The sequence below is a fragment of the Brachycentrus maculatus genome, unplaced genomic scaffold, assembly GCF_059751285.1.
Source record: "Brachycentrus maculatus isolate JH-2025_06_01 unplaced genomic scaffold, ASM5975128v1 h1tg000257l, whole genome shotgun sequence".
NCBI lineage: Eukaryota > Metazoa > Arthropoda > Insecta > Trichoptera > Brachycentridae > Brachycentrus > Brachycentrus maculatus.
In genome coordinates, this window is record NW_028281008.1 from 1428225 (window position 1) to 1444852 (window position 16628).

The window sequence follows — 16628 nt, forward strand, 5'->3', positions numbered from 1 at the left end:
TATATAATAATTGTACACAATAAATAATAATAAAATAAATCTATTTTAAAAATAACTTAAAAAGGTTGTATGTACATATTAATATACATACATAATATGACGACATTTTCACTGTATCGCAGCAAGAACACATTTCATATTGTGGTGTGGTTTGTGTTTCATTGCATAAATTTGTGGTTTACTCATTTTTTTATCTTTTATTTATTGTATATAAAACCTCAAAAATTACATAAAAAACACCCATTGATGACCATTTTGTTTATTTTGCAACACATTGTTACTTCAGGACAAACAGTCTGACATATTGTTACATAGGTATTGCATTATAATACATACCTTTAAAATTAATAATAATAAATAGCATAGAATCCGCCTCCGTAATGGTCAAAACTTGGAATCTGTACTGGAGATCCCGGGTTCGATTCCCAGGGGGAGGGGGGGTAAAATAAATATAAGTGATTTTCTCACTCTAATACTTAATTAATATTACCCTGGACTGGTACCTGAAGCGGAGAACTGATCACCTTTCCTAGGTGTATTAGTGATCAAGATAACACTGCATTTATATGACACGGCACCCTACGCACCGTCAGGTGCAGATAAGGGTTTGAAGAAGAAGTAACTTGGCCCTATACATATCACATACAATATAAATTTTTGTATAAGTATGTATTTAAATATGTGCATACATATGTATAATCAAATCAATACAGTTAAATCTCAGATGCATTTAGATTGATGCGCAAATTACATGAATCACTATTCAGTCAAAAATTAGAGTGCCTTCTGGTGGAAAAACTGATTACCTATATATGTACTGATTCACAAAATACACAGCTTGTAAGATTTAAATATATGTATTTCCCAAAAAGTTTTACTGTTAAAACCTAAAGCTAAAAATATATAACTATCTCATTATAACTTAATTATAATGTTGACCAGTTTCAAAGCAAACAGCTTCATCCTCAAAACTAATTAATACTAAAAACTATCTACAAAACATAAATTTAAATATTTAGCATGGCTCGGGTAGGAATTTTAAGAGGTTGTTTTTTATATTGAAGGGCAAGAAATGGGGTATGGTCAATAAATGAAATATTTTTAATAACAGACTAATTATAAAGTTCTAGTAAGATATATAGTGATTTTATAACAAAGTTATTTTGTGAACATAAAAATAAAACATTTTTGAGTTTACTAATGTAAACACAAATATTTTCGAGAACTACTGATGTTCTCAGTTGTCATCAATAGTTGAAACTAATAAAGAAATAAATCATTTAGGTAGTAATAAAAGTAGGTGGACCCTACCAGGATAGCAGCAGGGGGTGGGGTTTGTTTTAACAGGAGTACAGAAACCAAGGGTGAGGAATATTATTAATTAATGTTTTTTGTCATTTTTGTATTTCCCAATTTTCAAGGTTTTTGATAATGTGGCCTTTGAATGTGACCGGATGTAATAATTCAAATATGGAGTTGAAAGAGTCATTATTGAAAGGGAAATTTGTTCTTAGTAAGTGATTTGAGTTTATTATCTAATCTTGTTTTCTTTTTGTATGCTTTGATGCTTACTATGTGTCAAATTGTGCCATCCAGAATATCCCATTAGATTGGGTGATTTGTAAATCATATAATGGCCATATAATCACTCTTTCGACCCACACACGCACTTAAATTATTACATCCAGTTACATTCAAACAACCTTGCAAATTAATAAATACAGAAAAAATAAACTAATAATTTTTCAGATTCCTCACCCTTTCTTTCTATATTCCCGTTAAACTAACCCTAACTCACTTACCAGCCCTCTCCAAACCAAACTCTATCAGAGCGTACATTATTTGTTGCTTGTTAGGTAGGGTGTATTTTCATACTAATGAGAACATTCGTAGTTTTCGAAACTAATCTTATAGGAGTGTTTTATTATTATAATTGAATCATATAAATTATTTCTCAAAGTTAATGCCAAATCAATGAATAAAACAAGAGTTACTTTGTAAGTTATGAAATGAAAAATCACAAAGCTAGTGCTTCAAATGTTGATTACGACTATTAATTGGCCAGGAATCGAAAAAATGTTTACTAAATAGTTATTATTTGCACAAATAAATAAATTGAAATAAACAGTCAAAATAAAGTTTCTCGAGCGGATAAAAATAAAGTGAGAAATTAAAACATTTTCAAATTTATGGTTATCGTCATTGGAAATTTCGTTAAACATAACTAAACAGGTTGTGTATTAATTTATTAATTTCTTGATAACTTATATAATTTGCATGTAACCCTAAGAGTTAGGTAACTGATAAAAAAATTACAAATATGTACATACATTTCTGCACAACTTTGATAAATAAAAAAACCATCATTTTATATTTCTAAGAAAATTATATTTTAGCTCTACATATCGCGAAAAAGGCGAGACAATATGATTTAAAATATTTTTTTACAGATCGGTTATAAAATATTGCACAAGTAGAGATTCAATTAAACGAATAGCATGTACTGAAAGTAGTTGCTGGATTTACTGGCTGGGGTTTTGTTGGTTGGATTGGTAGTTATTTTCAATAGTATTTTTTCCAAACTCTGTTGACTAGTTACCAAATGCAAAATAGGACATGTTGTCATCGAGGGTGGCGAGGAATCTCACGCTCTGTCCGCCCGGACCCATCACCCGGATGGATTGCATGAGGTCCTCGGAACTGTTCTCGACTCCCACAATCGGAGGACCCAAAATAAGTTCTTCCTTTTGCATCTGGAAAAAGCACAAAAAATAATATTGAATGATTACAATTTTGAATAAAATGTTAATCTACAACATTTTGAGTGTGTCCAAATACTTGTTCACAACATCTGGATTATCTCCAATTACAGGAGTTATTTTCATATTATTTTTTGACATCTCATCAAAGATGAAGAAGAATATGGAAGTCTGGGCATTTACGGGGCTGACGACCGTCATAGGCTAGTTTAAGTGATCACTTTACACACGTGTGACATTCACCAATTCTACCCATTATTGACAACCACACTATTCAAATTCTTGGAAGTTCTATATATATGAACCAGTTTAGAAACCTTGTTCTTGAATCACTAGAACTTCACTAGAGACATCTATTTGTGAGATGTAAAGAAGCTTTTTAATAAGCAGAAACTCTTATATTAGTTTGTGAGGTCCGAATCCTGGATTATAATCACACACATGAGAAACGCCAGAAAATACCATTTTCATTTTTATTATTTTAGCTTATAATTTGACCAGATAATTTATTTACAACATTTGCACGTTTTAAGGTTTCTAAATTGGTTCATATATATAGAACTTCCAAGAATTTGAATAGTGTGGTTGTCAATAATGGGTAGAATTGGTGAATGTTACACATGTGTAAAGTGATCACTTAAACCAGCCTATGACGGTCGTCAGCCCCGTAAATGCCCAGACTTCCATATTATTCTTCATCTTTAATGAGATGTCAAAAAATAATATGAAAATGTTAATCAATTACGGTTTGCACATACACATGACTAATGTTCGGTTAATGATTTACTGATAGTGTTGGGTTGTGGTCCCATGCTTGGTGTTGATTCAAGTTTCTGTCTTTGAACCCCACTCTACTACAATTTGATTGAACTTTACTCACCATATCATCATCATCATCTAATTTATCGCTGAGTTGAACTGGTATAGTCTGTCCGTCGTGCGTTGTAACCTAAAAAAAGGTAATTAAATAAAATAATTTAAAAATTTAACTCTGTACCCATAGTTGCACAGTCTGTGACAATCTACTGAGCTAAACAGTGTGGAATATGTAACCACGTATGTATTAATAAATTGTCAGTGCGGTAACAACTTTTACAATGACTATCTTTCATTTCCTTCACAAATTAAAGTACTTATATAACTACATAAAACATATGATACCTGAAGAGATTTCCCTCCATCTGATGATGTGATGGCTAGTTGTGTTCCATCTTGCATAGTGAAGTGTAGCGGGTTTCCATCTTCATCAGTCACCTAGAGATTATTCATGTTGGTTGGTAAATTAAATTATGTTAAATGCCATAAATATTTTTATTTTCAAGAAAATTAAACTGAATGAGGGATAAAAAAAGTGAAAGTCCCAGGTATTTTGTGAAGAAAAAATGGATCTATGTATTATATAAGTAATTACGTAAGTAAGAATAACCTGATCAAAGATAGTTGTTGGGATAGATTCTAAAGTATGTTTTTCGTCATAGGCATTATCATCTTCCAATGCTTCTGTGTTGTACAAATCACACTCTCCAAGAGCTTTGACATCAGAATCCTAAAAAAAAAATGCAAGTGTAAATAATTTAGTAAAATATAGTTGAAGATGCAAAAAAGTGTCTGAAAATATGAAAAGTAAAATAGGTAAATTTTACAAAAGTTTTTAAAGATTATTTTTGACATAAGGAATAATTGTGAAAACACTGTTAGGTCACTTATCTATCATTGTACCTTCAATTTTCAGAAGTGTTTTCTACATGATATAGTTAAAATGTTAGCTTCCGTTTGTAATTTTTTATAAAAAAAGTTTGAAGTGATTCTATTATTAACAAAAAAAATTCTATTTCGTACGATTAGAAATTTTTTTTTCTGTGAGCCTTAGTGGCTCCTTGTTAAAAATAAGTATCAAATTGTGGTAGAGTGTGTTCGAATCCAGAAACCGACACTAACCACGGGACCACAACCGGATACGGCGCCCTGAGGGGCATATATCAAGATATTAGATGTGTCAGCTTTGTTTCGGAAGAGCAGTTTTCCCTTTGACAGGTCATTTAAAATCAGTACAGGCACAACACGTGAGCGGCTCCAACTGTTGGCTCAGATAACTAAATGTATTTGCTTATCCTTGTACTAATGATAATGATTTAGAATTGAAATTTGTAAAAAAAATTATCAAATTTATTTAGAATTTCTGGCAAATCATTTTTCCAAATTTTGAGCTATGAAAAGTTTTAAAATAGTACAATTTTTTCGATAATGGTCAGCACGCTCGGCTACCGTTCTGGAGGTCCCGGGTTCGATTCCCAAGGGGGGTAAAATAAATATAAGTGATTTTTTCACTGTTACATATATTCAATACTACCCTGGACTGGCACCTGGAGCGGAGGGCTGATCACCTTTACTTCATGTGTAAACGATCAAGATAACACTGCGTTTATACAACGCAGTGCCCTATGCACCGTTGGGGTGCGGATAAGGGTTCAACACACAATTTTTTTGATAATAGGTCTAATAGGATTTTGAATTGTCTTTGTTTGAAGTAATGAGCTTTTACATACTATGATTCTTTTCTATTTACCTCATTAATAATGTGGAATGTAGATGTTCCATCAGTACTGTCTCCAGTGCCTTGATATGTGACATACACCACTGTCCCATCTGATTGGTCGTGCACATCACCCATAATAGTGACTGTGTTGTCATTCAGTGGTACATCAGGAGGGAAGGCATTTGTCTCTTGAGCGTCGCGGTGAATCTATGTACAAAATAAATACACATTATGTACACAATCGTGGTAACGAGGTATGGTTTTGGTCAATAAGTGGACCTTGAGAGATGCATACAAAGGTTTTCAACAAGCGAAGCAAAATTCCAAACATACACATAAGTAGCACACGTAGTTTCTTAGTACATATGTGCATATGTGCAAAGAAATAATTGACCTTCCCTAATTAAATTTACCAACAACTGTGTTTTAGTGTCAGCATCTAGAAATTTTTGCGTACTGGATGGTTCCCACTAGAACAATTGCCAAACTACATATCTTCAATACTTCTCCGAGGAGCTCATTTTAATTCTGGTGATCGAAATAACTAATGATGTCACAGTCTGTTTTATTTTCCCGACATCAAAGTACAGATATTTTAAATTAAATTTCACTCGGTAAATATCGCTGTTTCTTAAAATCTATGGTAACATGTCGCTCACTCCTTTCAAGAATGTCATATCAAAAAACTTGATTTTTCATGAGAACGTTTTTAAAGTTTAAAAATATAATACAATGTATTAAAAATAAATATCAAGCCACTTATTGAACTTTTTACTGTGCAACAGATCTTCTTAGGTAAAACCTGAAGGTTTTTTCTCCATTTGATAAATATTTGGTATGTTTAAAAAAATAATTAAACAATACAAACAATACCCTGTAGCGGGTAAATATTAAGTTAAAAATATGCCTCTTTTGCTGGGATATAGTACATTTTCTGGGCATTCCGAAAACATGCACAACTGAAAATTTACGATTTTTGATTTATGACGTTCTTGAAAGGAGTGAGCGATGTGTTTCGATACATTCCACATCATTTTTGAACACCGTATGTGAAGCTAAGTCTAAATTTTAGAGTTGTATCCTTGGAACGCTGAAGGATAAAGAGAGGGTAGGTTTGTAGACTTATTTTTTTACATAGTACCAAATGTCTCGTGATTTTTTACATAAATTTATCTGCCAAAAAAATAAGAATTGTGAAAAATAATCAATTTACTTTAAATTTAAATACATGGAATATGTATTGAATATAGGATCACTCATACATGAGTTAATGAGTTTTTTTAAAACTTAGAATATAGTCAACTCTTTATTATGTACTAACTACTAGGTATACCTTTCTGTGCTTAGTGAGGTTCGAACAATCAGCAAAGGTCCTCCCGCAGACGTTGCAAGCGTAAGGCCTCTCTCCAGAGTGTATCCTTTGATGTTTTCTCAAAGCCCAGTTTTCGGTGAAAGTACGATCACATTCTAAGCAAGCGAATGGACGTTCTCCACGGTGCCGGCGTGCGTGAACTCGCCATGTCTCTTTATTTAGGAATCTGAAAGAATATTGAGTGTGAGAGGTAGATCATGGACCCTTGGCCACATACACCCTCTACGCATGACTAGCGACTGTCTCAAGTGAACAACAAACGCCAATTAAATTTTACTAAAAAAAAAACACGTCTCCATGTGAATGCTCCATATATCATTCTAGTTCTTGATTGTTATGAGACAGACAACTTATCAAGTATATGGGTTTTTTTTTTTAACAGTATAAATGTATAAATATTGAGTTTCAGGAATATTGTTTGACAATTAATTTTTAACATAATGAAAATTAGTCAAAAAACCCTTTGGTTTGTCCACTACACGGGATTTCACCGTCTGGCAGTCCGAAAAAAATGAAAACGACTATGACAGTTTAGCGTGATCAAATTTACGTGCAACCGGTTCACGCACCGATCAAGAGCACCGATCCGAAGATATATGGATTAAAACACAAGCCAATTCAAGCCAATTGTCGTATTAAAACGCTAACCGACGTGCCGGACGGTAAAATTACACGGAATTCCGGATAGTGGAGAAGCGCCATTTACCTATAATATCACTTATCTTCAATCTGCCATTGTCCTGTATTATTTTTTTATAAAAGTATTACATATGTTTGACTTTTTTTAGAAATTAAAATGATATTCTTCATTTGATTAATGGTCAGAAATCAAAAAATGTAAGTAATAGTAATCATTTTGACTGTTGCACGAATGTTTTTTTAATGAAAAAAAGCAAACTTTTCTATTTTTTAAACTTATTTTTTATGAAAATCTCACTAATATTAATAAAACTGGCTGTATTTTTTTAGACTTAGTAGATACTTAGTGGATAGGGGTGGGAAACTATAAAACTTTCATATAAATACTAACCTCTTTCCGCAATCTATGCACTGCCACGGTTTCTCCCCCCGGTGTCGCTGCAGGTGCAAGCGGTGTTGTGAGGAGGTGGTGAAGGCGCGCTTGCATATGGAGCAGGAGTAAGGCTTCTCGCCCGTGTGTATTCTCATGTGCTCCGCAAGGTTCCCATTCTGGCTGAAGCTTTTCCCACACACGGTGCACGAGTATGGCTTTTCACCTTTAAGACAGAACAAAACATGATATGACTATAAAGCAATAAAGTAGGTGATTTAATAAAATTAATTGAGAACAAAATGAAATTACCTGCATGCCACCGGAGATGAAGAGTCAGACTAGTCTTGTGTGCAAATGGTTGGTTACAAACCCCGCAAGTAAACTTCTTCACACCTGTGTGAGTTGGCTGATGATTTATTAAGTTTGCCTTAGTTTTGAAGCTCGCATTGCATATCTGCAAATACATTAAAAAAAGGACAAACCTAATAAAGATAACATAAGAATAATGAAAATTATTGCATACATCTATAAAATATATTCTTCTGTTGCTTATTTTTACACCTATAGTCCCATACCAAACATCTGAATATGCAAAATACTGTACTCTAAAATGAGGCTTTGGTGATTATTCTTAAAAAGCAATCTGCTTCAAGCCAAGAGTTCTTTTTGAAACTGCGAATGTTGCGCACAATGACTCATATTTTTCAGGACGCCGTCAGAAATACACATAAAGCAATGACCAAAATGTTATGCGTTACAACGTAACAACGGTAGACGCAATATGTTTCGCGATAAAATCAGCAATTTTTCTAATTTTATTTGTTATTATTATTTAATTTAACAATCCGGATAACTGAAAATCTAACAATATTATTAAACGATAATAATAATAAGGAAATAGAGAAATATTAATTTACCGTACAGAAGAAGGGTCTATTATCTGAATGAACGAGTTGATGTCTGTGTAGAAGCTGCCGATGTTTGAATGCCCTCCCACATTTACTGCACACAAAGCGCCGACCATTATGCTCGGCTTCTTTGTGGTAAATAACAGAAGATGGATGACTTAGAACCTAAGAAAACAAAAATTTAACATTTTTATAAGTACATACGTATTTTAAAACTACATACAAAATTTAACTACTGTTTACATGGTGATCATCAGATATATTCCGCTCCTATATACGAGAATTGGTGACTCTACACCGTGGTCTTCTATGCTCTATTTGGCCCCTAGCTTAGTTGTTGATATCCCTGTTACAATCTAGCAAAAAAATTCTGTACCCCCTTCTACCACGCGGGTCTTCCAGTGTCACCTAGATCCCTTCAGCACAAAGAGTGGGATATTTAAATTCAGAATGTGTTCAAACTGTTACTAATAGTAAAATGTAGACATTTTGCACACAAAAAAGAGTTTATGAAATAAAAATCAAATACCGACCTTGCCACAAAGGTCGCAGGCGTAACCTCGGTGACCCTTGGGGAAGTGCACTAACATATGTTGCTTTAGTGAAACTTGGTATGGGAATGTCTTTCCACACTGCTCACATTTGAAAGGTCTTTCCTTCAGATGTGATGCCTAAAAAAACAAAGTAAAGAATGATTTTCAAATAAATTTAATTTAATAATACAATCTACTAACAAAGTCCAATACTATTAATAATCTTGACATACCTTCACATGACCTTCACAACTTTGTTTGGAATTGAATAATTTGTCACATTGTGGACATTTAAATTTATATCCATCAGTTTTCTTACAACTTAACACATTTGGTGGAGGTTCCAAATTTTCAGCAGCCACTTAAAAAAAAATCTATATTAAATGTTTGCAAATTAGATATTCTAAATATGTATCTGGTCACGCTTTACATTTCTCTCAAACTCGGTCTAGTAAGAAATCAGTTAGAAATTTGAACATGTGACAATTGCACGTCAGTCGCAACTAATACACGTTTCTGGTTTGTTTGTACGAGCGTTCACATGGAAAACATGTGTTTCACAGAGTTGCCATAAGGTGCTCACATGAAATGTGTGGCAGTTGTTTGACATGTACATATATGGGGTTTAGTGTTAATCTAGTCGACATTGTGCAAGCTGGTAACAACATTAGTTAAGCGGGCTTTAATGTGCTCATTGGGCTATTTGGATAGTCCATGTTGATATTTCATATTGAGTACAACTAAGCGTACATGGGTATACATATACTTGAGTGCAGCTATGGAGAGATGGCTTTACACCATGTACAAAAGAGGGATTTTTACTGAAAACTCGCTCGAAAAAAAAGAATGATATTAGCGCTACTGAGAAATATGTACATTTAGGTAAAACCATGATGCGAAGATTATACTACGAGATGGAAAAAGGGCTAGAGTTATGGTTGGTATTATATATATATATATATATATATATATATATATATATATATATATATATATATATATATATATATATATATATATATATATATATATATATATATATATATATATATATATATATATATATATATATATAAATATATGTATATATATATATATGTATATATATATATATGTATATATATATATATATATATATATATATATATATATATATATATATATATATATTTATATATATATATATATATTATATATATATATATATATATTTATATGTATATATACATATTTTTTGTCATATATTTATATAAAGTGTCATAATGTGATAAGGCATCCTATGCACTACTTGATGCGGATGAGGGTAAGAAGAAGAAATTGATATTAATGGCAAAAAGACATAACATTTCATGCTATTTATTGCACTGTAAAGGTCAAAATTTAAAAATAAACTAAAACATAATTAGATATGCGAACTTGATTGTGTAAACTGAATATGTACATTCAAAGTTGTTTTGCCAAAAAAATGGAAGTGAATTTGTGTACATGTGTAAAACAAAGTAGATCTTTGATACCTCGCTTTTCGTATGGCATATGGCAGGAGTAAGTAAGTAAATGTTTTATTGGTTCGACTATGGATTTTTAAGAAGTAATCATATATTTACCTTCTGTTTGTGAAGAACCTTCAGGAAGAATTTCAGACAACTGTTCCGGGAGGGTTTGATTATTTAGTAAATTAGCAGCCTCGTCTAGCGCGTTGGTATTACTTTCAACCACGACGGTTGTATCCATGTAGCCATTATCACCAATTTCACTGTCTTCAGCGAAAAAGTTTTCCGGACATTGGTTTTCTAAGTTTTGATTTGAAGTATTCATTAAACTTTGTTCCTCCGGAGCATTCTCATTAATCTATATTTAAAATAACAGGAAATCTATAAATACCAAAGATATTATATATTATGTTAACCAATTGTAGAAAAATAGAACATAAATAACAAAGTTGGGATGAATCATAAACCCTGTTAATATTTGACCAAGTAGCAAAAATTCTATGCAAAAAATATATGGGACCAGTCTTTAACGCCTATATTCTATCCTCATTGAGTTAAAATATATGCTTTTCCTACTGGTTTTTGAGACATGGGTGTAGAGTGATGGTTATTTACTAGAGTATACTGATTTTGTTATGGTAAGAAAGGGTATGAGGACTGGCCTAATGTATATGAATATATTTTGCATACAGTACATATATGTTACTGTCCGCCTCCGTAGTGTAATGGTCAGCACTCTCGGTTACCGTTCTGGAGGTCTCGGGTTCACTTCCCAGAGGGGGGGTCAAATAAATATAAGTGATTTTTTCACTCTAATATTTCTTCATTATTACCCTGGACTGGTGATTTTTTCACTCTAATATTTCTTAATTATTACCCTGGACTGGTACCTGAAGCGGAGAGCTGATCACCTTTCCTTTATATGTTAATGATCAAGATAACACTATGTCAGTATTGCAGTGCCATATGCACCATTGGGTGCGGATAAGGGTTAGAACTAGAAAATATGTTACTATGTCAAATATAATCAAGATTCGTGAACGGATAAAATAATAACAATTATTCTAAAGAAAATATAGTAAGCATTCCAAGAGAATCATAATGGTTGATGTTAAATATTTCAAGAAAATACACAATCAGTAAAAACTGGTTTTAGCATCATTTATATATTATACATATGCACTTAAAGTACCACTACACACCCAATGTTTTCTCCTAACTGTAGAATAGAGTTTGTATTTTCATTGATTGGGGTTATCATTTTTAATGCATTGTATATTTGAGTGCATTTTAATGATTTTAATGGTGGAGATAAATTATAAATCGAGACTTGATAGAGACATGCCAACTTCACTGCCCCTAAGTCAGCGGGTATGGTTAGCTCAAGATGCCTTTCTTCAAGGAATTTGTGTATGCACTACATTTTACATTGGATAAATGACAGTGGTTTCTTCTTGTAGATCACGAGTTGGTGAATTGATGAAATGATTGAAATATTAATCAATTATCTTATCAATTTACCACTTTAACAATTTAACATGGTTTGCAAGAGGAGGTCATTGATATTTGACCGATAAGTAGTCCACAACAAACGTGTACAAACGAATTCAAATTTATTGGTAACGTTATATTCTTAATTTAATTTTCTTACCTAGGGTTCAAAATTTGATTGTGTTTCTTGAAATCTTTTATATGATTTTTTACCCTTGTTTTTAAAGCTATTTTTTTGGTTTCAAAATATTACAATAAGCTTCATACTACAGGGTATATTGTATATCCACATACAAGCTATGCCTATGTGGGATTTTTGTTGTTAATGTTTTAAATATTATATAAATTGATGCATGTACCAAAAAATAATAAGGAGTGAAACGTAAACAAAAAAATAACAAATATGTATGAATAACTTTTTTTACGTAATTTTTATACGTAAAAAAGGAGCAAAAAAATCATATTCAAGGTGTAAAACAAAAAACAGATGTTCATTAATTAATACGAACTGTTACTCAACTCATTGCTCAAACCAAACACATCTTATGTTATTTTTATACATTTTTGAGACATACACATGCATATTTTATCTGATATCTGTTAGATATGTAGTATGAAGATAAATACCAAATTCAGGGAATCGTTGGGTTCCTCACTAGCAGGTGGCGCAAGTTGAGAGTGGTGAAGGGCGACATGAGCCATGTAACGCCCGAGAGATGTAAACTCCAATTGGCATATGAGGCAGGTTTGACGAACTGAACGACTCTTGCCTAGAAATAGTTTGGAAATTGATGTACTTATTTGAAATTAAATTCTAACCAAGAATTCAAAACATACATAACACGGCGGGACGAGAGAAATGATAGTATCCCACGTAGAAATACAATCACTTACAAAACAATTGCTTATAATGGTACAAATATTATATGTGTACATTGGTACACTAAGTATTCTATAAAAATAGAATTTGAACATGACTTCAATCAAATTCAAAATGCATTTTCTCAAATGTCCTTGGAGAGTTAGTGGGCTGTAGTAAAACACTTAGGACCTTCTAAGACATTTACTCTCAAAGAATTGGAACAGTGGCTTGACAACATACTTGGGATGAATACATATTCATACATGCAGAGATCTGCTGATGCTGGACACCACTATTGGTCTGTCGACCTAATAGTAAAATAGAAAGCTCTCTTTCACAACTTATATAGACTTTCTATGGGTAATTTTAGATTTATTCTAAATATATCAGTAGTCTGTTTTCATTTCATTAATTTAAACCCCTTATTTGCACCGCAATAGTGCATAGGGCACTGCATTATGTAAAGGCAGTGTTATCTTGATCGTTAAAAAACGAAGGAAAAGTAATAAGCCCTCCGCTTCAGGTACCAGTCCAAGGTAATATTGAATAAATATTAGAGTGAAAAAATTAATTTTATTTTAGTCTGTTTTCAGTAACAGTTAAATTATTTACTCCTTCAATATAAATTGAAAATAGTGATGTGCATTGATATCTACCTTTAGGTCTTCCTCTGCCCTTAGCTTTATTCACAATGACTAGCTGTCCAAGGGGTGTGCCTTCAGGTGTTTCCATATGACCGATAATCTCATCCTCCCATTGAACTGGTTTAGTTGATTTCTTCGCTGAAGAGGAGTCCACTTGTACAGAGGTGTCCGACTCATTCTCAGACTCGTCAATAACACCCTCTTCTCGAAATATTCTTTCTAATTCTTTTCCCTGGTAAGGTTTAAAAGCAAAAAATTAACAAATATTTTAACACTTCTTGCAATATTCAAACCGTTTTTTTAATCGTGTATTAACACATTGGTTGCAGGAAATGCTTAAAAGCGTCTTTTACATTCTGTTGGTAGAGAGAGGGAGACGTTTAAAAGCATTCTATTTGCTTACTTTTGGTAGAGCGCAAGAAACGCCAAAAAAGGTTGTACAGATCGGAATTGGGTTAGTGGTTACTTGTGATTAGTATACTGAAGGTCGGGCGGCAGACTGTCTGAGAATAATTAGGATTGGGGTTGATGAAAAAATCGCCCGACAACAATGTGTTAACATGAGAGTATTATGTATATAATTTATCATATCAAATCATTTTAAATTTTTGAGATTTTCAAAATATCCAATGTACTATATACATTTTTTGGTGTTGCATATTTATAGAAGTGAAAATTGTTCAAAGGAATGTAAAAGTTCTCACCTGGACAGCTTCTTTAAAGCGTTGTGGAGCTTTTCTCCGTCTTTTCCTTCCTCCAGCATCAGTCAGATCATCCTGAGGTTCTTCGTCTGGAGGCAAAATAGCTTCAGGAATCGGTGCCTATTAAATTTTTGATAATAAGATAGACATATTCCAAGACATTACAATCAATTCATATTACATGGGAATTTTGGCAAATAATCAATACCTCGATTGGCGGAGGATCGGTTGGAATAGATTTTTTGGGACGACCTCTTTTTCGTTTTGGTTTGTCCAAACCTTCCACTCGAAGAGTTATCGAATGGTCAGAAGAATAAAAATTACCATCATCTATAACTGAAAACGGGAAATTCTCAAATGCATAAACATATTTTTAAAATCTAACAATTACACAAAAATAAAAGTTTAATCAAAAAAAATTTTTTTTTTCATTTCAATAATTGTATAAACTTACTGTGAACTACAATTTTATCATCTGGTTTATTAGAATCCTTTTTTAGAGATTCATTTTCTGCTTTAAGGAGGTCTCGTAATATCATCTGAAAATCATATGTAAATCTGTATTAATAATTGAAAAATTACATTTGTGGTGTAAAAGCCATTGATTTAAAGAAATTAAATATAAAATAATATAAAGCATACCTGTCCCGTTACAATCAAATCCAAAAACTGTACTGTAGCCTCTAATTGTATATTGCATCCTGGACAAATTGACCTTGGCAGCTTTAAGTCAAGATCAACCTAAAATTAAATCAATAACGTAAATAAATAAAACATGCACTAATTTATTAAAAGTATAACCGGGTTTCACTATACTCAAATGTATATTTTTTTAAAATACGAAATTCAGTTATATTGAGTAATAAGTATCAATATTATTTGAGATAAAAGCCACATTAAAAAAAATTGCATAAAAGAAACTGTGTCAAGATACTTATTTTTATCGTTTTTAAAATTAATGAGTAGGTACCAGCAACCAAATTTTTCTTCCTGGTTAAAATGTGTAGTAGATTGGCAATACTGAAATTTTACTGATTTGACAAATAAAATTGTAAACAATTTAGCAATAAAAAATGAGGATAAAATTAATACAAGGCTGTTAATTAAAGTTAAAAGATGTTGTTTTTCTTTTTATTATTGTTTTTACTGACTGGTGTTCTATTTTCTTTACGGACTTTGTTTTACATTTTAAATTTAAATACAACCAAGAGAGATTTTGGACCTCAAGTGAAGAGTGTAAAGACAATAATATGTATGGGATCAGGAGGTCATACAGCAGAAATGTTGAGAATTTTAGAGAAAATAAACACCTCAAATTACAATCCTAGATTGTATGCAATAGCCAGTTCTGACAAGACGAGTGAAATAAAAGTGACCGATTTTGAAGGGAAAACCTCGAACGAAAGCGAACATTCGATCGTTAAAATCTACAGAAGTCGTCAAGTAGGACAGAGCTTCGTATCTTCCGTGTGGACCACATTATTTTCTACCATAACAAGCATTCCGACAGTTTTTAAATATGCCCCAGACGTGATAATATGCAACGGACCAGGAACTTGCATTCCGATCTGTTTTATTGCATTTGCCTTAAATATTTTGTTTATGTTGAATTGTAAAATTATATTCATCGAAAGCATTTGCCGAGTTAGGACGCTTTCCCTGACTGGAAAGATCTTACTTTATATTTCTGATGTATTTGTGGTGCAGTGGAAACAGCTATTGCGTTTTTCAAGGGCAAAATACTTTGGCAGATTGTCATAATAAATAGCCATACGTTTGCTTTCCAGTGACTACAAAAATAATGAAAATATATTTGACACACGCATTATAAACGTGAGTTTTATTTAAACCTCGAATCTAAATACTTTAAGAATAAATAGTAATTACACTGATTTTGGAGTAGGAAGCGAGACGAAATGACATTTGAGGATGGTGGTCAAAATGTTGTCTTTTTTTGCATTTGAAACGGGAACATACCTTGATCGGCAAGTATCTGTTGATGAGGTTTCTTAATTCAGATCCTTCCTCGCCGTCTTCGAATAAAGGGATCCCATTCGGATTTTCTTCGGCGCACAATCTACACAAGGAAGAATAATATAACGTATCTTCCATGATGGCGGCGGTTGTTGATTCATTTTTTACTTCACTTGACTACTTTCATTTAGTTCGCATTATTGACGCTAGGGTCTAAATATTTTTAGGTACTTTTATAAATGTAATTTTAGTTTACCATAAGAATGTCTATAATTTTATTCAAAAGACATCTCAAAAATTAAGCTTAATAAAATAATTATTTTGAGCATCGTTTTTCATTTAATAT

General features: G+C 32.4%; 2 protein-coding genes across 3 annotated transcripts; one reads left to right on the plus strand and one right to left on the minus strand.

Annotated features, from left to right (window-relative positions):
• Nucleotides 1-185: 185 nt before the first annotated feature.
• LOC148306046 (uncharacterized) lies at nt 186-16457 on the minus strand. Of its 2 annotated transcripts, none has more exons than XM_088265687.1 (19): nt 16286-16457; nt 14951-15049; nt 14763-14847; nt 14517-14644; nt 14312-14428; nt 13620-13839; nt 12729-12871; nt 10725-10968; nt 9354-9481; nt 9121-9258; nt 8597-8752; nt 7989-8133; nt 7698-7902; nt 6629-6833; nt 5326-5502; nt 4186-4305; nt 3921-4013; nt 3640-3708; nt 186-2753 (listed from the first exon to the last, which is right to left on the minus strand). In XM_088265687.1, the coding sequence occupies exons 1-19, from the start codon at nt 16418-16420 to the stop codon at nt 2592-2594; spliced, it is 2769 nt and encodes a 922-aa protein (XP_088121813.1). In that variant the 5' UTR covers nt 16421-16457; the 3' UTR covers nt 186-2591. The 2 variants fall into 2 exon arrangements, with proteins under 2 accessions (XP_088121813.1, XP_088121812.1); XM_088265686.1 differs by having other exon boundaries at nt 1545-2753; nt 16196-16457.
• Nucleotides 15325-16140, plus strand: Alg14 (ALG14, UDP-N-acetylglucosaminyltransferase subunit). Its single transcript, XM_088265689.1, has one exon. The coding sequence runs from the start codon at nt 15425-15427 to the stop codon at nt 16067-16069; it is 645 nt and encodes a 214-aa protein (XP_088121815.1). The 5' UTR covers nt 15325-15424; the 3' UTR covers nt 16070-16140.
• Nucleotides 16458-16628: the final 171 nt, after the last annotated feature.

Coding starts and splice junctions, on each gene's coding strand:
- Alg14 (XM_088265689.1), top strand. CDS start 15,425: ATGTTGTTTTTCTTTTTATTATTGTTTTTACTGACTGGTGTTCTATTT.
- LOC148306046 (XM_088265686.1), bottom strand. CDS start 16,420: ATGGAAGATACGTTATATTATTCTTCCTTGTGTAGATTGTGCGCCGAA. Junction 15,050..16,195: donor CTTCCTACTCCAAAATCAGT/GTAATTACTATT, acceptor ATTTAATTTTAG/GTTGATCTTGACTTAAAGCT. Junction 7,903..7,988: donor TCATCTCCGGTGGCATGCAG/GTAATTTCATTT, acceptor TCTGTCTTAAAG/GTGAAAAGCCATACTCGTGC.